Source organism: Trachemys scripta, chromosome 9, assembly GCF_013100865.1.
Source record: "Trachemys scripta elegans isolate TJP31775 chromosome 9, CAS_Tse_1.0, whole genome shotgun sequence".
Lineage (NCBI taxonomy): Eukaryota > Metazoa > Chordata > Testudines > Emydidae > Trachemys > Trachemys scripta.
Window position 1 is genome coordinate 99,524,201 of NC_048306.1, and position 25,540 is coordinate 99,549,740.

Genomic DNA, 25,540 nt, shown 5'->3' on the forward strand with positions numbered 1-25,540 from the left:
CTTACTGCCTTAGGAAGCCTAGGTAGGGATCAGAATCGGATTTTGTGGCTTGGGACTAGTGTCTCGGTTACTGCCATCGTCCGTCTGATCCTCTATTAGTTTATAAGAAACAAGCAACATTTCTGATGAGACGCCAGTGTGAGAATCAAATCCAAACATGGAATATAACAACCACACAACACTGAGAAACAACAGAAAACATCTTTTCAAGAGATCTAAACAATGAAGATTTCTTTTTGTAACTTACATTTTAAATTGGCAAGCCAGATTAGATGCCCCGAGAAACAATTCAGTATCATGGGACGCCAGAAAGTGGGCCGTAGCTTACTGAGATTGGAAACTCAGTCGGACGCCGATGGTCTTTCTCTGTGTTTGTACAGAGCCTCTCAGAATGAGGTCCTGATCCAAGAGTGTGACCGCTAGGCACTATGGGAATACGAATAATAACGAATAGCAATAATAGCCTAGCTAGTTGCTGACTACTACTAGGAAAAGGACGTGCTAAAAAAGCTAGACATTTCCCTGGTTTTACAGTTCAAGTGCTTGAGGAACAGATTAGATGTTCTAGGAATTATTTTGGGAACATTCTCTGGCCTGTGTGATACTGGAGGTCAGAGTAGGTGATCGCAATGGTCCTGTGTAGCTTTGGAATCTATAAAAAGAAGAACAGGAGTACTTGTGGCACCTTAGAGACTAACAAATTTATTAGAGCATAAGCTTTCGTGGACTACAGCCCACTTCTTCGGATGCATATAGAACGGAACATATATTGAGGAGATATAAATACACACATACAGAGAGCATAAACAGGTGGGAGTTGTCTTACCAACTCTGAGAGGCCAATTAATTAAGAGAAAAAAAACTTTTGAAGTGATAATCAAGCTAGCCCAGTACAGACAGTTTGATAAGAAGTGTGAGAATACTTACAAGGGGAGATAGATTCAATGTTTGTAATGGCTCAGCCATTCCCAGTCCTTATTCAAACCGCAGTTGATTGTGTCTAGTTTGCATATAGTTTGGAATCTATGAAACCTTCACTGTTACGAGACAGCAGGGCCGGCTCTAGGCACCAGCAAACCAAGCATGTGTTTGGGGCAGCACAATTTCAGGGGCGGTATTCCGGACACCTTTTTTTTTTTTTTGCTTGGGGCGGCAAAAAACCTAGAGCCGGCCCTGCGAGACAGCCCTCAGTTTGCCCTTGTTGGCCACAATATACACGTACGATCTGTGTCTATTAGCTAAGGGTTATTTTCTCCTGCAGTGTGAAACAGGCATTGCATTGCTGAGAGACTATGGCGTGGGTTGAGTAACGTTATGATGGCAGAGCGTTAGTAGGGTGGCCTTTATGACAGGAACATGTTCGTGGACAATTTCAGATGTACCACCTGGGGGAGGTACAACAGCAAGACAGGACTGGCTGATTATAGTGGTGCAATGAATTCAGTGGGTGGCAGGGCCATTATAACATGTTTCCGTTGTTCGCAGGAGGTGGGGAGGTTATGAATACAGTGTATTAGTGGGTGATTATAGCAGTCATTGAGTGGGGTTATGCTAGCATCGTTGGGATGTTATTGTGTTGCTGGGTTATTATAGCGTGGTTCAGTGGTATTATATGGTGAAGTATGTGGTCAAAGACTTAGGCCTTGGCTACACTTACCAGCTAGTTCGACGGCTGGAAATCGAAGTTCTGGGTTCGACTTATCGCGTCTAGTCTGGACGCGATAAGTCGAACCCGGAAGTGCTTGCCGTCGACTGCGGTACTCCAGCTCGGCGAGAGGAGTACCGCGGAGTCGACGGGGGAGCCTGCCTGCCGCGTGTGGACCAAGGTAAGTTCGAACTAAGGTACTTCGACTTCAGCTACGTTATTCACGTAGCTGAAGTTGCGTACCTTAGTTCGAATTGGGGGGGGTAGTGTAGACCAAGCCTTAGTAACATTAGCTGCCCTAGAGGTGTAATAACACCTGTGAAAATGTGGGGTCTATTTTGTATGAAAATAGAAATTATACAATAAACAGGGCTAACGCTCAGAGGGTGGGTTTCTTTTTAACATGACATCTCTAACAGCCAGCTGAAATGCTCCGTTTGAGTTCAGAATTGTAAAGGCATTTCATAATTATGCTTAATTGTTTACAATCAATATTTATTTATTAAGCACCTCCCCTCCCCCGAAGTGCATCATGCTGCACAAGACATAAATATAATTCCTGTCCTGGGGTGCTTGTGAGAAAGGGGGCATTTTACAGACTAAGTACATGAGGTCTTATGTCAAACTAACATAGTGTTACAAGGTTTTCTCGAAACTCTTCTGTGATGGTAGAGGGATGTATCAGTGTTCTGTAGAACAAATTGGCATCCTATGGTTGTCCATAGCAACCCCACGGCATTAGACTCTTTTAGTTTGACACGTATTAAGTGGGTTTGAAATTCTGTGTCTTATTGATTCTCCCTAAGAGAAAACACATAGATTGGTACAAACCGCCTTCCCTAATGCATTCCCTGTTACGATCCTTGACTCAGGTATGTTCATTGTCAGTCAATTTCAGAAAAATGGAGAAATGTATAAAAGTCGTGGTCTGTCCGCAGAGAATTTGCCAACAGAAAAAAGGGCTAAACGAATCCCATAAATTGTTTGCAGTGTATGGCAGGATCAGCTCTGCTCACAAGGGGCTCCGTCAAGCCAGAACTGAGCACTCTGACCACGATCCAGCATACCACTTAAGCATTTGCTTAACTTTAAGCACACGCATAGTCTTATTCAAGCTAATGGGCGTCAAGTTAAACGTGCATTTAAATGCTTTGCTGGATTGGGGCCATAGTTCTCAGAACGTCACAAGGTCAATCCATTTTGTAAGCAAAAAAAATTGATATAAATAAATATCTATATTGTGGTACAAAAGTAAAGAGCAGCGGCTGGAATATATCAGCCCTCAGTTACTACAGCGATGGGTGCAGCAGGGAAAGAAAACAAGAAAATAGCACGTGTCAATGGTAAAGAATCACAGAGAGCAACTTTCTTCAGACACTGAACAAGGAACTTTCTCAGAATAAGGAAAGCAGCATGAAAGCCCCTCTCTCCTTCCCTGCAGAGCTTGTCTTGAGTCTTCTCCAGCTGTGTTGGTTCTCGCCTCACTCCTTGCTGCTGATTTAAATCAACAGTTCACCCCTCGGCATGGAAAGGGGGGGGAATGGTCTTGTTCAGGCACGGGGCTGGAATTTGAGAGAGCTGGCTTCAGTTCCTGGCTCCGCCACAGACTATGTTAGGCGTTTACTCTCTGCGCTTCAGCACCTCTCTGTGGAAATAGCAGTAACTGTCCCTCCTTTGTCTTCTCTATCTAGACTCTTTGGGACAGCACCAAACACAATGAGACCCTGATCTAGGTTGGGGCCTCTAGGCCCTATTGCAATATAATAACAGCACAAGGCAGACAATAAAAAAGGCCCGGTGGCAAGTTTATGATGCTTCTTAGGATCTCTGGTGGCAACTTTGGTAAGGAGCCAATGGATTGAGTGGGCAATAGAGACTGAACATCCCCTGTTGTGGTCCCTCCAGGACAGGGTGGGGGAAATGTTTACTGGCTTCTCTGTGGCCACAGAGACCAAGTCTACAAGTTCATCAGGCCGGCACCTCCCACCTGCATGAGATCTCCAGGATGATAGCCACACTGAACCAGAGCAGTGGCCCATCTCATCCTGTGTTATAAGCAGGGTCGGCCCTAGACCAAATGGCGCCCCTGGCCAGGAGCGTCTTCGGAACACCCCCACATTTGTTAAACTTTTGAATACCTTATTTTTTATGCATTTGTAGCCCATTTCACAACTTTGACATACGATTTGCATGTGTGATTTATCCCTGTCATCTAAGGCGATAAATTTGCACGCTAGGATCTGTAAATCTATATTTATATCTCACTGACTGACTGGTGACACCCTGACCCTTATAGACCCGCGAGGGCCTGGCTGACAACATCTAGGAGGTCCAAGGAAAATGTAGTTCCATGGAAGGTTCCATGAGATTCTATAAAGGTCCAGAACATTCTAGGAGGTTAGTGAAAATGAATCCATATATGGAATCCCTGAAACATGTTACTTTAAATGTTCTATTGTCCCGTTTGTTACTAACAAACACCCCACCGCACCAAGCCCGGCACCCCAGATGGTCGCCTGGGTCACTTGCCCCTAAATCTGGCCATGGTTGTAAGGACTGGAAGTAGGGGGAAGGACTGTTGTTGGCTGGACCACATCCATGGTCAAGGAGTAGATTGACACGGTGCCTCTGATAGGGCGGACTCACAAAGCCCAGTCCAGCCCTGACTCTCTGCCCGCACAACCCAATGGCAAATGAAATTCTGCAGGGCCACGTAAATCAGGGCAGCATTTTGCCTGGAACCTTCTTGAGAGCTTCTCAAGAGACTAGAAATCAGTAACCGCTCCCAGCAGCTTCACAGGTCCATCCGGAACCTCCCCCTAGAACGCAGTTATGGAACAGCCTCGCCTATAGGGGAAGTTCCTTTCAAGTTGCCCTGTCAATTACAGCTTGGTCTGTCTCTCTAGGGATGTACCCGATTGTGATGGCTATACTCCGCTAATCTCCATGCTGGTGCTATCCGCTCCTGCCATTCACAGTCATAAAAAACTAAACAAGAAATCGGCAAGTCAGAGCAACTGTTAGAATCTGCTCGTGTTGTGGGGGTGGGGAAAGCCCTGGTGTCCTGAGACCAGCATCCCCCCCTCGTTCCTTACTGCTGTGTGCCCTCAGCTCTCCTACTTACTGTCTCCTTCCTACCTCCCCACCTAAATCCATGCTTAACTGAAGGCCTAAATGAGGCCACTCTAAACCAGGAAGACTTCTAGTTGAGTCGGTGAAAGCTGCCCCCAGCCCACGAGCCATTCACTGGCGACCGCTCTATATTTGTCTTTTTATTGTGTGTTCCCATCATGTGTGGTGGCTGATGGGGAAGAGGAAGAAAAGGGCTGGCTGGCGCCGATGCCAGCAGAGAAACACTCAGCAGGATGCCAGGTCCGGGTTACTAGTTCGGCTCCTGGATCTTCACATACCGGGGGAGTTTGCTGCTCTGCTTGTCCGGGGAGACATGGGCCAGGGGGTCTTCGGGCTTTGAAGGTCGCTGGGGGCGGGGGAGCTGGCTGCAGGATTTTGTGCCGCTACATCGACGCCTCAGCCTGTCTAGGCAGAGAGATGGCCCCACCTCATCCCCATTTGTATGCTCTCCTGGGGAGGAGGCTGTCCTAGTGGGAGGGGGAGCCGGAGTCTGAAGGGGAATCCCTGTGCCAGGCAGAAGGTGCTGTTTGCCCTCTCGCTCCATGCCCATCACTGCCAGGCCGTGCTTTACGTAGCTGCGGAAGAGGAGGGAGAAGTTTTCCAGGAAAGGCTCCAAGTCCGCATCGGGGCATTTCTTCTTGTATTCATACAGCTCCTCCAGACCCTCCCTAGCGTTCTCCTTGGAGCCAATCTTCTTAAAGATGTCTGCTAACAGGTCATTGACTTTGCCCATTGCAGCCTTGTCGGCCGCATGAGAGACCCCCTGGCTGGCATCCGTATCTGTCTCGTTGGCAGCCTGCCTGGTGAAGAGCCTCGTCGCCCGGCGCAGGTGAGCCTCCAGCTCCGACTCCCCCTTGTTCTCTGTCAGGGGGAGGTGGTCCAGGATCTCAGGCCCTGTCAGCCTGCTCAGGGAGTGCAGTAGAGTTTTCAGAGCTATCTGGGGGAACTGGCTTGTGCATTGCCTCAGTTTCTCTTGGGGGAGCGCCTTCATGAAGAGGTGGATGTCCAGTAGAATCTGGTCCAGGTTGACGGTGCTGATTGTCCGAGGGAGAAGCTGCGTGATTCTCCACAGACACTTGGCCACCAGCTCGGGGAACTTGGGTGGGCCGGCTGCAGCCGTCAGGCTATCCTGGAGCAGGGCGAGCAAGGCACTAAAGATTCGGGTCTGGTCAGACTGCTCCAGCACCTTTTTCATTAGGAGATTGATGGACTGGATGACCTCTTGCCCTTCTTCCAGGTCCTCCACCAGAGAATCCAGCATCAAGGTGATGAGACTGTGGAGCAGGTCCTTCAACACCCCCGTGGAGGCCTCCCGGGCCAGGCTCTCCATCTGGAATAGCAGCATCATGTTGCGAATGATGCAGCCGTACAGCTGAATTACTTGGTCCTTCCCCAGTTTCTCTTCCCCCACCTGCAGCCTGTGGATGTACCGGAGCTGCCGCAAAGTGGCTATGAGGAACTGGTTGATGTGGCCAGACATGGCTTCCGCCTTGTCCTCCTGCTTCAGGATCTCATCGATCTGCGCCAGAGCCTGGATGATGGTGTCGACGTCGCCACTGGCCACGTGGTGGATAATGAAGTTGATGGTGGAGGCAACGTTGCTGTGCATGCCATTAGGGTGCGGGGAGACAGCATGGGGCTGGGGTTCAGGGATTGCACCTGGCTGAGTGGTGCCATCCAGTTTGGGACTCTTGCCCTGGAGAGAGTCATGCACATTCTCGGGCTCCTCTACGTCCAGCTGGAATGCCTGGGGAGCCACCTGTCCCGTCTCCATGTCTGCTCCCGTGCTGTGGGCGTGACTGGGTTTGGAGGGCGTGTCCTCCGCTGATCCCATGCTGTCATTAGCACTTGCACTCAGCGCATGAGGCGGTCTCTCCGTGGCCTGTTTGGCCGGAGAAGCAGCTGGCCTGTTGGCTGCCTGTTCCATGCTCTCTTCTAGCATCCTCATGTGTTTCTCTGGAAGAGTCCCCATTAGCTTGAGCACCCCTTCCCCATGCACCTGGTGAGCGGTCACAATGATGTTTAAGGCAGCACTGCAGATGGCGTTGTTTTGGTCTCCGATGAAGGCAGATATCACCTTGAAGGCTTTGCCAGGGCTCGGCTGGCACACTTCCAGGCCGTAGGCTTTGACTAAATATCCCAGCTCAGCGAGGCATTCTGCCTGCTGCTTGGCGTTCTTGGACCTGGATCCTTCCATGATGAAGCTGAACATCTTCCTGGCTGGATAGACCAAGCAGACGCTCTTCAAAACAGCATGCACCTCCCTGAGGAGAACCTCTTTGGTCTCCCCCATCTTCATGACCAGGTAAGGGAGGAAAGATGCTGCCTCGTGCTCTGTCAGCTGGTATCTCTCCCGGCTCAGCAAGGAGAACAGCAGCTTGAGATACTCCAGGCTCTTCGTCAGCACCCAGGTGTTGTTGTCGAAGAACCGCAGGGTAAGCCACTTCAGGATTAGGTCCAGGCAGCTGAGGAGGCCGTCCTTCTCCCTCTCCAAGTGCTTGACCAGGATGGCCAACGCTTTGATGTGGTGCTGGAAGTTGGAGTGAAACATCTCCTCCTGCAGCCAGTGGGACACACAGCTGCACATCTGAGCCTTCAGCTGCTCTGCGTACTTGTTGCTGGGGGCAGTGAAGTTCCATCTCAGCACCTTCCGCCCTCTCTCGTCCTTTGCCCTCTGCTCTTTCCCTTTGGGGACGGTGATAAAAATAGGACCCAGCTTGTTGCCACCGTCCTTCAGGCTGGCCTTTATTTGCACCTTCCCCCCCTCTGGTAAGCCTTTGACTTTCAGGGCAGCCGCTCCTAATGTGGCTTCTTTGAGTCCAGGCTTCCGCTCCAGGGCGCTGCTGGACACTGAGTCCCCGGCAGGGGCTGGGGAAGAAAAGGCTGATGCTGGGTGGGATGTGGCTGAGGCTGAAGCGAAGGCCGGGATGGCTGTGACCCTTGGCAGCCTGGAAGGCAACTTAGCAGGAACAGTGGGCTTGTCTGGAGGGTTGGCTTTGGCTGTCTCCAGCATGGCCATTACGTGGTCCTTGGTAGTCGGCTTCAGTTGGCGAGCGGCTTCGGCCATCTCCTCAAATCCGAGGTGCATCAAGAAGAAGGGTAGGGCTTCCTGGGCTGCCTTCCTCACGTCGCCATTGCACTCTCCCAGGCAGGTGTAGAGATGAGGTACACTCCGTAGCAGATCTGAGGGGGCAGAACGGAGAGCAGGCAGCTTCTCGGCCAGCCAGCCCAGCAGCTCTTGCCTTTGGAAAGGGTTTTCCTCTCTCAGCTCTTCGGAAGAGTCCTCCCCCTCCAGCCAGTCCTTCGTGCCGATCTGCTCGGCCCAGGCATTCACGGCCATGAGGGCCGAGGCTCGCACGTTGCTCTTGCTGTCCCTGAAGATGGTGACCAGGGGGATGCCCAGCTCCCTCACGTGCTGCTTGATGCGCGGGCCCACGGCGGTGGCCAGTCGCTGGAGGATTCTCAGGGTCTGCTGCACCAGGATTGTGTCGGGCTCCTGGAGACAAGCCCTCAGGGCAGCTGGGAGGCCTCCCACATTCGGCTGGATGAGGTTGGCATCGCTGAGGATACCCGCCACCTCGTCCAGCCCCTCCTTCCGGATCCTCCAGCTCTTGTCCTGCAGCTTCGACACCAGCGCTGAGGTGATCCTGTCGCTGATATCCACAGCCTCAGTCCTGCCCTGGTCCTGGGGGTCCCCTCCCTTCCCCTCATCCCCGCTCCCCCTACAGTGCTTGGAGCTGCCCCGGGTGGGAGCAGGTGGGCTCTGCCCTTTCATCTTCTCCAGCTCGGCATCAATCTGGGAGAGAAGGGGCAGCGTCTCGCCCTCGAAGAACGCTCTCAGAGGGGTGCCCACATACAGAGAAATGGTTCCCAGCAGGACGAAGGCAGAGGCCCGTACATCCGGGTGACCAGCAGCCAGGGCAGCCTTTATGGTACTGACCAAGGCCTTCACCTCCATCCCAGTGAAGCCGAACTCTGTAACGGCGTTCGCCAGCCAGTTCAGGGCTTCTGCCTGGGTCCTGGGCTGGGTCTGCGAGAAAGCCAATGTTGTGACTTTGCCGGCTGTCCACGGCAACGCACAGGCCTCTGCGATTGCTGTCAGGGCTCCTTTGGCGTCGCTGCTGCAGATCACGTCGCCCACCTTCCCCACCAGGCCGGCCAAGACGACCTGAGCTGACGTTCTGGAAAAGTTTCCCTTCTGGGCGATCAGGGTGATGATGTGAAGCTTTTTCTGCATCACCGGCAGTTTGGTTTCCTCCCAGCCACGATCCTTCTCCAGCAGCCTCACCAGGGCCTGGCAGGGCATGTTGTTCTTCTCTATTTCTTCCACAGCCTTCTGAAACGCCTCCATGCCGGAAAACCTCTCCTTCCAGTTGCTGCTGGCCAGCTGCTGGATGCAGGAGGCTGGAAGGACAGCTGCCGCCACTTCCTCACATGATTCTTCTGAGAGCTCAAGTTCAAACATGTTGCTTGGCGCCGACCTTCGTTTACTTTGGGCGCCAGAACCTCCTGCACCATCGGTTCCTAGGTGGGTGACCCGGCTGGGTGACAAGAGCTGCAGAGGGTCTTTCTGATGTCCTTGCCCCCTGCAGCCGCTGGAGGAGCTGCTGATGTTCCAGCAGCAGCGTCGGATTCCTGGTGATCATCATCTGCTCCTGCTTGTGAGTGCTGATGAGCTCATTGCCTTGGGTCTGACGACTGCAGGCCATTGTGATGTCATCCACCCACGTTTAGTCCCGAGAAGAGAAGGCCAAGGGTGGGGGGACGTGGTAACAGTCTTCAAATAGGTAAGAAACTGTTCTAAAGAGGATGGTGATCAACCCTGCTCCATGTCTACTGAGGTAAGATTAGGAAGAATCAGCTTAGTTCGCAGCAAGGGAGATTTAGGTTAGAAATTAGGAAAAGCTTTCTAACTGTAGGGTAATGAAGTCCTGGAACCGGTGACCTAGGGAGGCTGTGGAATCCCCATAGAGAGGGCTGACCTGGAAGAAAAGCAGAATTATGCTACTTCCTTGACAAGGGAAGCCTGGTTCTCCCTGAGATCCTAGGACAGCGCACTGTCGGAGCACACCATTTGGTGGTCTGGGTTGACAAGGCCCAGGGAAACTGACAGAAAGGGACTAACTCGCTAACCAGAGACAAGCCCAGAGCAGATGAGCGTAGGTCCTCCTGACGCACCTGCAGATCAGCCTGGTTCTGAAGTTCACGGTTTCCCGGTTTGTTTGTTTTTTGACTCAGACCCCCCTAGAAGGGTTAGGATTTTAGGGTGCCCCATAGCTTTCCAGCTATGGCACAACCCCAAATCTGTGAGGGATGATGCACTCGCAATGGGGTGAGTTGTGCCCAGAAAAACCACAAGGAGACACCACCTCGACAACCCAGCTACGCCATCATTGGAGGTTTTTATGAACAAGTTAGACAAACACCTGTAAGGGATGGTCGTGGGGGCTTAGTTGGTCCTGCCTTGGTGAAAAAGGGGATGGACTGGACGACTTCTTGAGGTCCCTTCTAGCCCGACATTTCTATGATTCTATAAGACATACACAGTTAAAGTCGGTCAGATCAGAGAGAGACCGATTAGCCCTTGAGAGACTCTCTCCAGCTAATTGAGGGCAGTTGCACACAGCAATGGAGAGCTGCTAGGTGCCTGCCAAGATGAACAATCAGGAAAAGGCATTTCAAAAATTCATGGGGTTTTAAAGGTGTGTGTGTGTGGGGGGGGGCCTTCCGGTTTCCATGACCCCTAAGCAGTGGAGTTCACAATTATGACCAGAGCAGTCAGTGCGGGGCATTGTGGGTTAGCTGCTGGAGGACTGCTAGGTCGACATAGCTAACTCATTGTCTACATCCATGCTGTGTTGACCTCAGTACATGGACCATGGCTCAGTGCCGCTCGGGGAGGTGGCGTTACTATGTCGGCATCATGGAGAGCTTACACTTGGGGGAGACAGATTTGAGTGTAGACACAGGCACAACTAGGTTGATGCAAGGCGCTTACATCGACCTAACTTTGTAATGCCCATAGTGAACCAGGCACAGAAGCAGGAATAAAATGCGGGAATTCCTGGCTCTCTGTTCTGTGCTTAGTCTGCTAGACAATGCTGCCTCTTTGGGGTTGGGAAGGAATTTCTCTCCAAGGCATAGTTTTTTACAGGGACCTTGTGGGATTGTCACCTTCCCCTGTAGAAATAAGCTGGGATCATAGAATCATAGAATATCAGGGTTGGAAGGGACCTCAGGAGGTCATCTAGTCCCACCCCCTGCTCAAAGCAGGACCACTCCCCAACTAAATCATCCCAGCCAGGGCTTCGTCAAGGAGCACCCATTAGGATCAGGTATAAACGGAGTGGGGGTGGGGAAGGCTAATGCCACCCTTCACTGTGTTCCTAGGATGTTGCAATTGCAACGAAAGCAATCTTAGTGGTGCAATGGCAAAGTGAGGTGCACACCCTCCTGGGCCTGAACAGGATTGTTTATGTACGTTGCCATGGAGGGAAAGTGGCAGTGGGTAGAGAACACAGAACTGAAAGGAATCAGAAAGGGGACTCGAGCATGACTGCTTGTCCCTGGCCTAAAGAAAACAGATAGGCCTCAGGGAGGGAGATGGGGATGGTCAATTCAAAAGCAGCAGCAGATGGACAAAAACCATCTGTGTTTAAACTGGAGAAAGAAGGGAAAGTGATCATTACCAATTAACAATAATTACTGAGTAGTCCTCTATTGCTCTAGAGGAACAATACTTTGCACTTACCTCTATTCATCTGAAAATCCCATCTTCAAAATGCTGCCTCCATAGGACCCCAGTCCTAGGAAGAATGTCTGTTCGCCTTGAGTCTGAGATGGACCAAGGAACAACCCTGGAAATCCGGTTCCAAGCCCTGTTTATGACAGAGCAGCACCTTCGTTTTTATCTTTTGTTCTGGAGGGGATTTAATTGTCTGCTCGTCACCCGGGGTGAGCTTGTAGACTCTCTGCGTTTAATTCTGTGTGGTTGGTGGGTCCTGACTTTCGTCTCCCTTGTGCCAAAGCTGATGTAACGGCGATGACTGCAGCAGAGCCGTGCCCATATTTGTTGTGAAGCTCCGAAGAGGTCCTTTGGCAGGCAGGTGCTGGAGATATGCAACCAACCAGAATTTAAAACCCGTACTCAGCTTTTACTAAGCACTTACTCAGCTAGTCACCTTTGCCATTACCCGGGGTATTAACGAAGCAAACCAGACTTTCATGACCTGGCCCGAAGTACTCCTGCCGATAACCAAAAACGGTTGGATCGTAACCAGCATCTGTGCCCCGTATCTATCTCATTAGTGAATCTAGTCCACGTGAGCATCCGCACACTGCCCATCTGCCCTGGCCTCCTCTGTGCAGCCACACAATACATAGAGCACAAACTTCTCCCCTCTGTCCCCGTCCTGCCCCCGAGGAAGTCTCAGTGGCTCATTTAATCCTTGGCCTCTGTTCTTAGGATAGTGCCCTTTGCCATGTGTGCACACAGCTTGAGGACCCGCCTTCCCTGAAGGGGCCACTGAACTATCACAGGTGAACTCCTGTTGGTCGCTCCCAATCTGAATTATTGCTTGAGGTCTGACATGATCGGGAAGAATAACTGTGTAGCAGCAGAGCTTAAAGGCTCAGGCGTTGGTCAGGGCCCACTGTGCTAAAGCAGTCCCTGGCCCACGAAAGTTACAGTCTAAATGGTCTGTTCCCTTTCCTGATGCCAGGAAAAACAAATACACACACACACACACACACACACAGTTTTATTTCAAATATCTTGTCCTCTTTCCATGTGTTTCTTCAGTTTTCCATCCCAAGACGTGACAAAGTCCCTTCAGAGCCTTTGTCTTACATCTACAGCTTGCCTTATCGCAATCTACCCCTCCTTACGTAAGACACATTTTAGAAGCCCAGTGCAGCCGGTGGTTCCAAATGCCCCTGGTCCTTGCTTTCCGGGATCGTAACAGCTGCAACAGGGCAGCACCTGGGCATAGAAAGGGGAAGATTCTTTTCACCCTCTCTCTCTTTGCGCTCCTCCCCAGGGGCAGCTGCAGTCAGGAGAGGAAGGATGGTCCCGTGCTTAAGTCCATGATCTGGAAGTCAGGACACCCAGGCTGAGTTCCTAGCTCTGCGGCAGACTCTGTGCTGTTCTTCTCAATAAGGCATTTAGGTACCAATTACGGTGATTTTCATCAACCCTGACCCAGCTCTCTAACAGTACCGCAGCCAGACCATGCCGCTCACTGCGGCCTGGCTCCTGCAGTCCAGAGCCCTGCCTTCCAAACTGGAAAGTGACCTTTGGCCTCTGCAGCCACCGCCACATCCTCACCCCACTATGCCAGCTACCCCACCCCAACCGACTGGGGGACCCTGGGCGAGTTATCTGGGTCTCAACTCCTTTCTGTGCAATGGGTGTGATCATCGTCCCTGTCTCCAACCCTTTGTCTTGGGGCGGGGACTGTCTCGCCGTCTACGGCTCTGTGCAATGCCAAGCACAACGGAGCCCTGAGCTGATTGGTTGCCTAAAGGTGCTATCACAATACAGACAGTCGGGGGTACATCTCCTAATGCTGTGCTTTCGAGCTTCTTCTGCTGGGTCTTCCACCTCAGTCTCGGGCTGGTGCTCCACTCCGTGATGCTAATGCACAAAGGAGGAAGTAGACAAAAGAGGCCCAGGTCACAACAGTGCTGAAGTTGCAGTGAGGACCCAGCTGCCCTGGGGATCCAGTGGATGCAGTGGCCCCGAATCACAATCTAATCTACCCTCGTGTCGGTGCCTTTGTTCTCTTTGAGTCCCCCATTTCAGAAGGGACCCTACTCAAATGCGTTTCGTCAGCTGAATCAGCCGCCGAACCAAGGAAAACAATACACAGGTGGATCCGTTCACCCACTGACCTATGGTGCAATGCACGGGCAGGTCTGAGTTCTGTGCACACAAGAAAGTGTCGGCTAGGTCTAAGCACAGCCCTCCCGTTTGGAATCTGCATGTCAATATCCTGTTCCATGAATGGCTGACGCACAAAATGCCCCTTGATCTCGAGTCTAAAAATCGCTCCAAGGAAGCCACTATCTCTGTCCAAATAAATGATTCTAAATAACTTATTCTAGGAAACGGCATTTAGCATTTGTCATGGGGTAATAAGTGATTCATAGGTTTTTTTCTCTCTACAGCGTTGGTTAAGGGCGTTGCATTATTCTGGCTGAGTGAAAAGCTCTCAGAGAATCTGAAGTGTGTTGGGATGGGAAAGTAAGTGCAAGTCCTTTTACTGCTTGTGCATAACCTTCCCAGCCATCAATCACACGCCCTCCTGCTTTATTCTAGGAGAAGTAGGGCTGAGTCCTGCTGTTAAATGCCTCTTGCAACATGCCTCTTTGGGGCTGGTTCTGAGAGGCCCTTTGTGCCTCAGCTCCTGTGGATGGGCTGAGGGGGCACAACCCCTCCCAGGAGGCGCTCAGCACCTTGCAGACTCCAGCTCCATGAAGTGCTCCGCTCCTGGCAGGAGGCACCAAGAACCCTGCAGGATCAACCCCCCAAAGCTCCTTGGTGAAGGAAGAATACCACATAGGACTGAGCAGCAGGGATACCGCCGCACGTGCCTGTAGGTTAGAGCAGCCCTCAGGTTGCTGTAATTTACATGGGGAGCCCCCAGGATCCAGGGAAGTGGAAAGGTGCCATAGAGTCACCTGCTACAAGCCTCGGCTGGCTGAACCCAAGAATCGGGGCCCTTGCTCTGTTCTGAATACTCTATTCCATGCATGAGAGTCTGATTCACCTCTGGGCCATGCTGACTGGCAGAAGTGGCCCTCTGCTCTATAACTTTTGGCCATCCCTAATGCACAGCCATGTCCTGGCACAGAAATGATTTCCTTGGGTGTGGAAAAGACCAGGGCTTCTCCTGGGGCTTCTTGTCTTCTTATGACTATGGAAAAAGCCAAAGAAAGTTCAAGGCAGGTCATGCTTTATTTGGAAGTGGATGTGGGGAGTGCAAGAAATGAAACTAAGAAAATTGGGAGTGACCTTAGAATCCAGGGGCCCAGGGGTTTATGGGGCTGGGGGCACACGGTGCGACTGACCTGATACTTGGTAATGACTAAGCAGTTCTGTTTGGGACGTGCAGGATTGGATAGAATCCAGCTCCCGCCCTCTTAGTTCGGCCGGGCTAACTGAGGTACAAAGCAGCGGAGACGTAATTTATTCAGTGACGGCAGCTGAGCTGAGTCTGAATTCACAGCAGGCAGAAGGCGTGTGGAGTACGACGGTCGCAGTCACTTTTCCAAGTACAGCCACACTTTACATTTGACGCCAACATGCCTTTATTATAGCACAGAGCTGGGATATTTGCAAACTGTCTGGCGCAGTCTAGCATACAGCGCCTGGCAAAACTCCCCCTCGAACCAGTTTGCTCCTTGCATCCAAAAATCCGTGGCCTGGTTTTCAGGGCCACTGACGTTAATGGGAGTCATCAGTGCTCAGCACCTTGGAAAAAAACATCAGTAACTTTCTTTTTCCAGGCCCAATCCACCCGCCTGTGGATTTTCCCTATAGATCATACTTCAGGCTACAGCTTCCAGACCTTCATAGACATTTCCCGCCAGTGTCTCAAATAAGTCACTGCTATGAATACACACCCAGGGACTCGTTCCCGCTACTGCCAGTAACACTAGCTGCAGCAGAGAACAGGTTAAAGTGACAATCAATCGTTTGTAGATTGACGAACCAAACCGTTATCTCTCACCCCGCCATCCTGCTGCATGCTCAGACTTGCCAGACAACATCTCAGACTTCTCCTGTGTGTACATAGATATTGGATTAGGGACCAGGATGGACAGGGACGGTGTCCTTAGCCTCTGTTTGCCAGAAGCTGGGAATGGACGACAGGGGATGGATCACTTGATGATTCCCTGTTCTGTTCATTCCCTCTGGGGCACCTGGCATTGGCCACTGTCCGTAGACAGGACACTGGGCTAGATGGGCCTTTGGTCTGACCCAGTATGGCCGTTCTTATGTTCTTATGACCTGATTCTGCAAATCTTACTCTCATTAAATAGGGCTTATTCGTGCAAGCCGGCCCCTTGCAGGAAATGTTCCTAAATTAGCTAGCTAGGTTGAAGAGGTGACCAGACCCAACCCAAAGCACTTTGCACAGCAGACAAAAGTATGCACAGTGCAAACAGCCACAAAAACTATGACAGTAGCGTCACATAAAGATTTGTCTTATAGTTAAGGCGGTGGACTGGAACTCAGGAGCTTTGGGTTCAATTCCTGGCTCTCTCACAAAGTCTCTGTGTAATGTTGGGCCAGTCTGTTAACCTCTTGGGGTCTCTGTTCCCCATCCGTGAAATGGGATGATAAACCTTCTTAGTTCTGCATTTAGAATGTAAGCTGTTGAGGGCAGAGGTTCTCTCTTACTTTGTGTTTGTACTGTGCCTAGCACAATAGGGATTGTCATACGAATAAACAATCCACATAGAATAATAAATAGGCCGAGGAATCTTGTTGCAAAATCGTCAGCAGTCCTGTGCACCGTGAGCTGAGTGAAGTTATCTGGTGGCAGTGATTTCCTGGCAATTTCCTGCAGGATCCTTGGGAGACCACATTGAATTTGGTTTAAGTATGTTCTGGGTCCACTGTAGTAAATGACCGGTTTATGTATTGTCATGGGCCGGGATTGTATGCAACCTCTCTCTAGTGGCGGGGCGGCTGGGATGTGAACCCTGGGCAGTGTTATGAACTTGGAAGGACTGTACTGAACAGTGGGCCGGACAAGAATGGACTTTTAGGACAGTGTCAAGTGTTTTGCCTGGGGAATCTCTGGGGGAGGTGAATGCGAATCCCCACTTCTGATTATGCAAAAATTCAGCCTTTGGAAGCTACACCCTGAGAAGGGAACCATTGTCTGCTGATTGCCTGTCCCAGGAGGCCAAGATCAAAGACCCAAGCGGTATGGAGGAAAGACTGAACTATTCATGCAGGTGCTAGGTCTGAGCTGAGGCTGTATATGAACTTGTAAACACAGAAAGCCCCTGGCTGGGGTTTGACGGACTGACTCCTGCCAGAGCCCTGGGAGTTTGGGGGGTGATCTCTGGTAAGCTGATTAGCATGCGTGTAAGGTTTTTTATTGTTGTAATAGGTTTTCTCTGTAATGCTTTCACTTTAAAAAGAAATGTGCTTGCTTAGACATATAACTGCTGACAATCACGCAGTCCACAGCCTTCGAAGAGAAAGCAAAGCGTAGACACTGGCCTGTTTGGGCAGTCTGGCTTGCTGGGGATATCACAGGGTAGGCAGGGAACTGTGCAGCCTGGAAGACCCCCAGTCAGGAAGGAAAGAGATGGGAGTCTCCACGCAATAGAGGTGATGGCTGAGGAGGCAAAAGCCAACCCTTGGTGTCCCACAGATGGGGAATACAGGTACAGTTGCCCTGAACTGTTGCATCTGTCTCTCTGAGACAAGGAACCCTAAACGTGCCTCCTCGAGAATGTATTTCTGAGGCTATGCAGACCCCACTACGCTATGAAGCCAGCAGCGTCCACGAAGCTTGGGTTGCTGCAGCTGAATCGTACCGTGTGGCTCTGCTTGGGGATCCGCCATAGCGTTATTTGCAACAGCTTCACTCCAGTGATCAGCAACGTGACCCTGCCTCGAAAAGCACTGGCCCCGCAGGGTGACCAATACAGAAAATACAGGGGCGTAGCCATCCATTCATATACCATGAAATGTAGGCGCCGAGAATGAGACTACCTGAGCCTGATGCGTCTCCGTCTCCTTTAAATTCCTGTAGCTCCGGCTGTCTCATCAGCTTGTTTCCAGAAGCTGTTTGGAGTTTCTATTGAGATACCGGTGACCGGCCAGAAGGTGGAGATTCTGCTGCTGAAGACGCCCCCCTTCCGTTGGGGAATACAATGGCGTCCACTTGGGCGGCCAGTTCCTGCAGCCACTGAACCCATTCTCTCCCCATCTATTTGAGATAATTAATTGGTCCTCATCACCATATTAGCTGAGCACCTCTCAGACTTTAATGCATTCATCCTCATACCAGCCCAGGGAGGTAGGAAAATATTGATTATTCCCATTTTATGGACGGGGAAACTGAGGCAGGGAGACTCAGAGAATCATCCAAGGTCCTGTAGGGATTCTGGGGCAAAGCAGGGAATTGAACTGGGACCTTCTACATCTGGTCCATGTTTCTTGTAAGAAAGCGGGAGAGAAAACCCGATAGTGTCCTAGGAATTCTCACCTTGGGGGCTGGGGTTTGCCGCCCCTGAACCTCCAGGATCCCTGCTGAGCTCAGGGGATTCATTACAGGTCACAGCATCATCGGTACAGTGGCTTACGCCTTCACAATAGCGCTTGAGCTCCCTGGCAGTGTGGGTCTATCGGAAAGACAAACCCTTTCGCCCCTGGAACCATTCGTCCCCTGCCACGCTGCGTCAGGCAATGTTAACTTCTTCTTTACCCCTGATTTTGTGGTGGAGGTGGAGGGGGGACCTTAGCCAGCTTCCCAACCCCAGTGCCTGACAGCCCCTCTCTTCCCCAGCAAAGGCACGGGACTGGAACCCCAAACTTCAGGACTTCGGTGGAGTTGAGAGGCGTGAGTTGTAGGTGATCATATCAAAGCAATGAATTCTCCCATTTGGAGGGTGCAGAATGCCATCCCTGCAACCCAGAGGGTGAGTACGGGGCCCTCAATCGCCGCTCAGCCCAGCTCTCACTATAGTCAATCTGAGTTCTGCATGAGGAAGAATGAATGGAAGCCAGGTGTGGGAGTCATGCGGCCTGTGTTCTAATCCTGATTCAGCGTCTTGCCTGCCTAGACAAGCCACATCACCCCTCCGTGCCTACTTCGCTTCCCAGGCTTGGTCTGTTTAGGTTGTACATTTTTACTGAGTTGGGACTGTCTGTGACTGTATCTGTGCACAATGCCGAGTGCAGCTGGGACCCTGGTTTAGGTGAGTGCTCCTGTAACACCAACTAGTCAGCAAGGGCTGCAGGATTTCACACCTGATGAACTGGGATGTAATAACATGCCATTAAGTGAAATGAAAGCCCCAGTTTTGTTGCCAAGGCATCACAATCTGCCAAATGGCAATTCCAGCGGTGGAGACGCTGCCCTTGGGTACCTCCGTGCCAATTGAAAATCACTCCCTTCAAGCCAAAAATTTGCCACAATCACTTCGTATTGGCCCTGAGTCAGCAAAGCACTTGGGCATGTACTTAAAGTTGAGCATGTGCTGAAGTGCTCGGCTGAATCAGGATCTATAAGTGGGGTCTCCCTGCATTCCAAGTAGGGTGACCAGATGTCCCGATTTTATAGGGACAGTCCTGATATTCGGGGCTTTTTCTTACATAGGCTCCTATTACCCCCCACCCTCTGTCCTGATTTTTCACACTTGCTGTCTGGTCACCTAATTCCAAGGCTCAGCTTATCCTTCAGAAATGCACTCTGACTGGTTCAAAGGCCCAACACATAACAAGTAACATTTCTACCAACTGGCAAATATCATAGAGCTGTCAAAGTCCATTTCAAGGGAGATCTGCTCTAGGATTTGGAACACCCATGCTTAAAACTCAGATGTTTAAATGATCGCTTTCCTACACAAGTCATATGCGAGGACAAATTTCACAACGCAATTGTGTTATCCAAAATCAAACACGGATTCTTGAGTCAGGGCTGGTGAAAAAGAACAGAATTATGCCCTGGTTCTTTGGAAGCCATACATTTATTCGAAAGATCTGGTGTATGTCCTGAAACTCAAACAGCATGTCTTTAGGTGGCTGTTAGCAACACGAGGGATTAAACTGAAAGCCTGGAAGTTTACTTTAACCATCAAGTCAAGCTTTGTTTCCCAGGCTTGCAAATGATCTAAAATCTTTATCACCTGCTATTTCACTTCACAGACCTGAAGAAAGAAAGGATCACATTTTGACATGCAACCCCCGTGACCACTCAGTTGTGACAGGGCAGGATTTGGCTATCAAGGTTGCTGTAGTACATATGCACACACACAGGATGAGCTCGATAGAGACCACCTATGTGGTGTGTGCATGTGTAAACTGGAAAAAAAGGTGAAAACGTACACGTTAGACCAGATCACTGCACCCCACCCATGAATCCATCTCCACTGGGTCTTCCATTCCAAATTCTATTCTGCCCATAAGAACGGCCATACTGGGTCAGACCAAAGGTCCATCTAGCCCAGTCTCCTGTCTACTGACAGTGGCCAATGGCAGGTGCCCCAGAGGGAATGAACAGAACAGGCAATCATCAAGTGATCCATCCCCTGTCGCCCATTCCCAGCTTCTGGCAAACAGAGGCTAGGGACACCATCCCTGCCCATCCTGGCTAATAGCCATTGATGGACCTATCCTCCATGAATTTATCTAGTTCTTTTTTTAACCCTGTTGTAGGCTTGGCCTTCACAACATCCTCTGGCAAGGAGTTCCACAGGTTCACTGTCCGTTGTGTGAAGAAATACTTCCTTTTGGTTGTTTTGAACCTGCTGCCCATTAATTTCATTTGGTGACCCCTAGTTCTTGTGTTATGAGGAGTAAATAACACTTCCTTATTTACTTTCTCCAGACCAGTCATGATTTTATAGATCTCTATCATATCCATCCTTAGTCGTCTCTTTTCCAAGCTGAAAAGTCCCAATCTTATTAATCTCTTCTCACATGGAAGCTGTTCCATACCCCTAATCATTTTTGTCGCCCTTTTCTGAATCTTTTGCAATTCAATTACATCTTTTTTTGAGATGGGGCGACCACATTTGCACGCAGTATTCAAGATGTGGGCGTATCCTGGATTTATATAGAGGCAACATGATTCCCCTTCTTAATGATTCCCAACATTCTGTTTGCTTTTTTGCCTGCTGCTGCACATTGAGTGGATGTTTTCAGAGAACTGTCCACAATGACTCCAAAATCTTTCTTGTGTGGTAACAGCTCATTTAGACCCCATCATTTTGGATGTATAGTTGGGACTATGTTTTGCACTGTGCATTACTTTGCATTTATCAACATTGAATTTCATCTGCCATTTTGTTGTCCAGTCACCCAGTTTTGTGAAATCCCTTTATAGCTCTTTAAAGTCTGCCTGGGACTTAACTATCTTGAGTAATTTTGCATCATCTGCAAATGTTGCCATCTCACTTTTTTACCCCTTTTTCCAGATCATTTGTGAATATATAGAATAAGACTGGGCCCAGTACAGACCCGGGGGAGGGGCACCACTATTTACCTCTTTCCATTGTGAAACCTGACCATTTATTCCTACCCTTCATTTCCTGTCTTTTAACCAATTACTGATCCATGAGAAGATCTTCCCTCTTATCCCATGACTGCTTACTGTGCTTAAGAGCCTTTAGTGAGGGACCTGGTAAAAGGCTTTCTGAAAGTCCAAATGCACTATATCCACGGGACCCCCCTTGTCCACATGCTTGTTGACCCTCTCAAAGAATTCTAGTAGATTGGTGAGGCATGATTTCCCTTTACAAAAGCCACATTGACATTTCCCCAACAAATTTATGTTCATCTATGTGTCTGGCAATTCTGTTCTTTACTATAGTTTCAACCAGTTTGTCCGGTACTGAAGTCAGGCTTACCTGCCTGTAATTGCTGGGATCACCTCTGGAGCCCTTTTTCAAAATTGGCATCACATTAGCTGTCCACCAGTCATTTGGTACTGAAGAAGATTTAAATGATAGGTTACAGAGTACAGTTAGTAGTCCTGCAATTTCACATTTGAGTTCCTTCAGAACTCTTGGGTGATACCATCTGGACCTGGTGACTTATTACTGTTTAGTTTATCAATTTGTTCCAAAACATCCTCTAATGACACCTCAATCTGACACAGTCCCTCACATTTGTCACTTAAGTAGAATGGCTCAGGTTTGGGAATCTCCCTCACATCCTCAGCCATGAAAACTGACGCAAAGAATTCATTTAGTTTCTCCGCAATGGCCTTATCGTCCTTGAATGTTCCTTTAGCAACTTGATCACCCAGTGCCCCAGTGGTTGTTTAGCAGGCTTCCTGCTTCTGATGTATTTAAATAAAAATTTGCTATTACTTTTTGAGTCTTTGGCTAGCTGTTCTTCAAATTCTTTTTTGGCCGTCCTAATTATATTTTTATACTTCACGTGCCAGCGTTTATGCTCCTTTCTATTTTCCTCACTAGGATTTAACTTTCCTTTTTTAAAGGATGCCTTTTTGCCTCTCACTGCTTCTTCTCCTTAGTTGTTTTGCCACGGTGGCACTTTTTTTTTGGTTCTCGTACTATGTTGTTTAATTTGGGGGATACATTTCAGTTGAGCCTCTATTCTGGGTGTCTTTAAAACGTTTTCATGCAGCTTGCAAGGATTTCACTTGTTGCGCTGTACCTTTTAATTTCTGTTTCCTCTAACTTCTGCATGTTTGTGTAGTCCTCCTTTCTGAAATTAAATGCTACAGTGTTGGGCTGCTGTGGTGTTTTCCCCACCGGAGGGATATTAAATTTAGTTATATTATGGTCACTATTACCAAGTGGTCCAGTTATATTCACCTCTTGGACCAGATCCCGTGCTCCACTTAGGACTAAATCAAGAATTGCCTCTGTCCTTGTGGGTTCCAGGACTAGCTGCTCCAAGAAGCCGTCATTTAAGGTGTCAAGAAAGCAGCTTTCAATCAGCCAGCAATTTTTAAAGAATCAGGTGTTATGCTATAGGAATGTGTTTTGTCCTTTCCCCGAGGGTGCAATTTGTCCTCAAAGGTACACTGCTCCCAAACGCAGGACTAATATTCAGTCCTGAATCAGGAACTGGCTTGTGCCTCAAGATCTCACAAGCCATCAAGACTAGAGGGGGGGGAAGACTTTATCTCACTGGAGATGCACCCAATCTCCTTTCCATTTAAAGAGGTCACTTCTTCCTACTCCTGGCATATCATGAAATAGGGACCGTACCACCATCCAGACATGCCATATACAGAAAAGCAACTGTAACTCATGCTAAAGGGATCTGCTATTTACTAAGACATTTTCTCTTCTTTAGAGGCTGATGCAGTTAGGTTCAACAGTTTGGCTTTATAGAGATGCAAAAACTAACACCCCCCCCCCCAACTCTCCGAAAATATTCCAAAGTGTTTAGTTAACAATGTTGCATAACTAAATTGCATCCTAGTGTGGTAGAAAGGTTTTACTGGTGCTTATTTGCGATGCCGTGGGTGTAACTCATCCAGGCACATTGCTACTCACGAGTAAAGCCAGGGCGTCTTGTTACAATGCACGGTTTCAATTTTCAAAGTAGTCACGGGGTTTAAACACACATTCCCGGACAGGTGTCTAAATCCCCTAGACTGCTTTGAAAGGTCAACCTGTAGGTTTTGCGGTGCGAAATTCAACTCACCCTCCGTTCTGGAAGATAGCTACCTGTCCCTATACGCCATGTAGAGAGTAAAGCAAAAGACCCACAATTTGAAGGGCTGTGTTATAGCATGGTTTTTTCTGCACTGTGGTTGTCTGTGGCTGCCCTCCAAGGGAGGGGCTGTTAAAGGGAAAGCCGATCTCAAAGAGGAGACTTGGTGGGTTTTTTTCCCCCCAGTAAACCAACAACTCTAAGCGGCACCGTTTGAAACTTAAACTTTATTGCGACAAAGAACTAAAAGTCGTACATGGGGGCGGACTGTAGAGCGCCTGTCAGAAAGAACTAGTCAGAAATCACAACTCAGGTACAATCGAACGGAAAGTTTTATTAAAACAAGTGGAAATCAACGCAATTATTTCGGTGGTTGTTTAAATTTCACCATTACCGTGGATTGTATATGTACAGTCTTCGGCTCCTGTCGTGAAGGTCTTGCTCGGGATGGGGGGACCAGGGTTGGCGGGGCGGCGGCTGGCTTCGAAAGCTAACAGGATGTGAATGTTTTCCAGAAGAAATTCTTGCAGCCGGCTTTGCGTTCTCGGGGCGCCAAGGCGGGGTTGGGGTTAGCCGATCGCTCCAACTCCAGCCTCACTTCATCCTGCTCTGCGCCTCGGGACAGGTCCTCGGGCTCCAGGGCTTCATTTTCCGGCTGGTTGGGTTCTGAGAGCAATTCTGCCAAAAAGTACTTCGCCAGTTCCTTGGGGGTGGGGGTGGGGGGGGAGAGAGAGAGAGACCGTGAAAAGCTGGGCGCAGCTCGGTTATCTGCCTGGCAGCATTGCTCCCATCCCCAGAGCATCACAGAGTGCAAGGCCCATCTCTCCAAAGCCAGCTCCAACCCACCTGGGCAGCTGCAGAGGTTTGCATATCAACCCAGCCTGGGCCAGGAGAGCGTCAACCCAGCGCCCCCCAGCAGAGAGACCCAGTGTGGAGCGGGGCCGTGTTACACGGGTACAGAAGGCTGAGAAGAACCCCCACCCCCAACCCCCTCAGCTTTTCTTATTCTCCCTGAATTCTCCTCTAGTCTACCAAAGCCCCGAGACGGGCTGGGCTTCCCCGGTTTGTAACCCCGCAACTCGCGGGGCGGGAAGGGGGGTGACTAGAACATCGCTGATCAAAGGTCACTGTCAGGTCTCTCTCCAGACACTCATAGAAAGCGGTGGATCGAGGCAGATGCACCCGGAGACGCCTGGTCCCCATGGGGTGGATGGGACTTATCCGCTATCTCGTTGTTCCCCGGGAGCTAACACACACATCCAGCCTCTACAGCCACCCCCGTGCGCCTTGGCTAGCTCCAGCCCGCCTGGAACCCGCGCCCGGAGCTGGAGGCTTTGGCAGTGGGGCTGGTTTCAGCACCCTGGAGAAATCCCACCACCGCCACCTGGGAGCGACCCCTTCCCCCGGGTTTCTCCCTAGCACCCTGGAGAGTTCTCCCCTAGTCCGGCTGGAGGCGTAACCGCTTTCTTGGCAGGGCCACATTAACCCTGCGTTCCTTTGAAACGCCTAATGGGAACGCTAGCCCCGGGCTGCCCCGTGCACCTGTCCCTAACCAGCCTCAGGACGGTTCCCGCGGAACGACCCTGGCCCATCCGCTCCTGGGGCTGCGACCCAGCTGGAGGGAGCTCTGGGCACAGCTGGATTGCCCCCCCCCCCCCCCCCCCCCTTCCGTTTGAAAAGTGCAAGCGGACGCGTGTTAACCCCCTGCGCTCCTGCTGGCTGGTTTCGTGTCAAAGCAGCCCTGGAAACCCCCCCCCTCGCTTCCGTGCAGGTGAAACGCACCTGTGCATGGACCTGCTGCCCCTGAGGAACTCACCCCCCCCCTGGCAGCAGCCCAAGCCAACGCGCTGCAGAGCCATGCCCGACCCAGCCGGGAGAGAACCTGGTACGAACCCGCAAACGGCCCCGGGCTGCCCGCAGCTCGCTCGGATCCCTGCGGCACACTCCGGGAGAAGGTGCGGGGTGGGGTGGGGGGACTTACCTGTTTGCCCGCTGCCGCAGCCAGTGACTTTTGCAGGAACTGCCGGAGTCTCGGGTCCGAGGGCGCCGCGGAGACGCTACTCACCGCCAAGGCGACGGAGAGCAGGGCTAGGGCGCACTGGAGACGGCAGGACAGCATCTTTCCGACCTGCGCCAGCAAGTCAGACAACGAACGGGAGGGGCCGGGGTGCCGCTCAGTGTCTCCACTTCTCAGGCGGTGGCTGCTTCTGGGATCTCCTCCGCGCCCGACCCCCTTTTTAAACCCATCTCCTGACGTCAAGGCGGAGGCGCCCCCCTCGCCAAACCTAACCACCACTTTTACGCACCATTAGGCGCGCAGATCAATCACCCCAGGTGCTGGCGCTGACACAAGGCGCTTCCTTCCCTCTGCCAAACTG

The 25,540-nt window shown here is 50.6% G+C and overlaps 2 protein-coding genes across 2 annotated transcripts; both read right to left on the bottom strand.

Annotated features, from left to right (window-relative positions):
• Nucleotides 1–5,027: 5,027 nt before the first annotated feature.
• LOC117882395 (cytoskeleton-associated protein 5-like) lies at nt 5,028–17,366 on the bottom strand. The gene is made up of 2 exons (XM_034780552.1): nt 17,339–17,366; nt 5,028–9,301 (listed from the first exon to the last, which is right to left on the bottom strand). The coding sequence occupies exons 1-2, from the start codon at nt 17,364–17,366 to the stop codon at nt 5,028–5,030; spliced, it is 4,302 nt and encodes a 1,433-aa protein (XP_034636443.1).
• A 6,004-nt stretch (nt 17,367–23,370) lies between these two features.
• SST (somatostatin) lies at nt 23,371–25,540 on the bottom strand. Its single transcript, XM_034781864.1, has 2 exons — nt 25,144–25,540; nt 23,371–23,865 (listed from the first exon to the last, which is right to left on the bottom strand). The coding sequence occupies exons 1-2, from the start codon at nt 25,279–25,281 to the stop codon at nt 23,653–23,655; spliced, it is 351 nt and encodes a 116-aa protein (XP_034637755.1). The 5' UTR covers nt 25,282–25,540; the 3' UTR covers nt 23,371–23,652.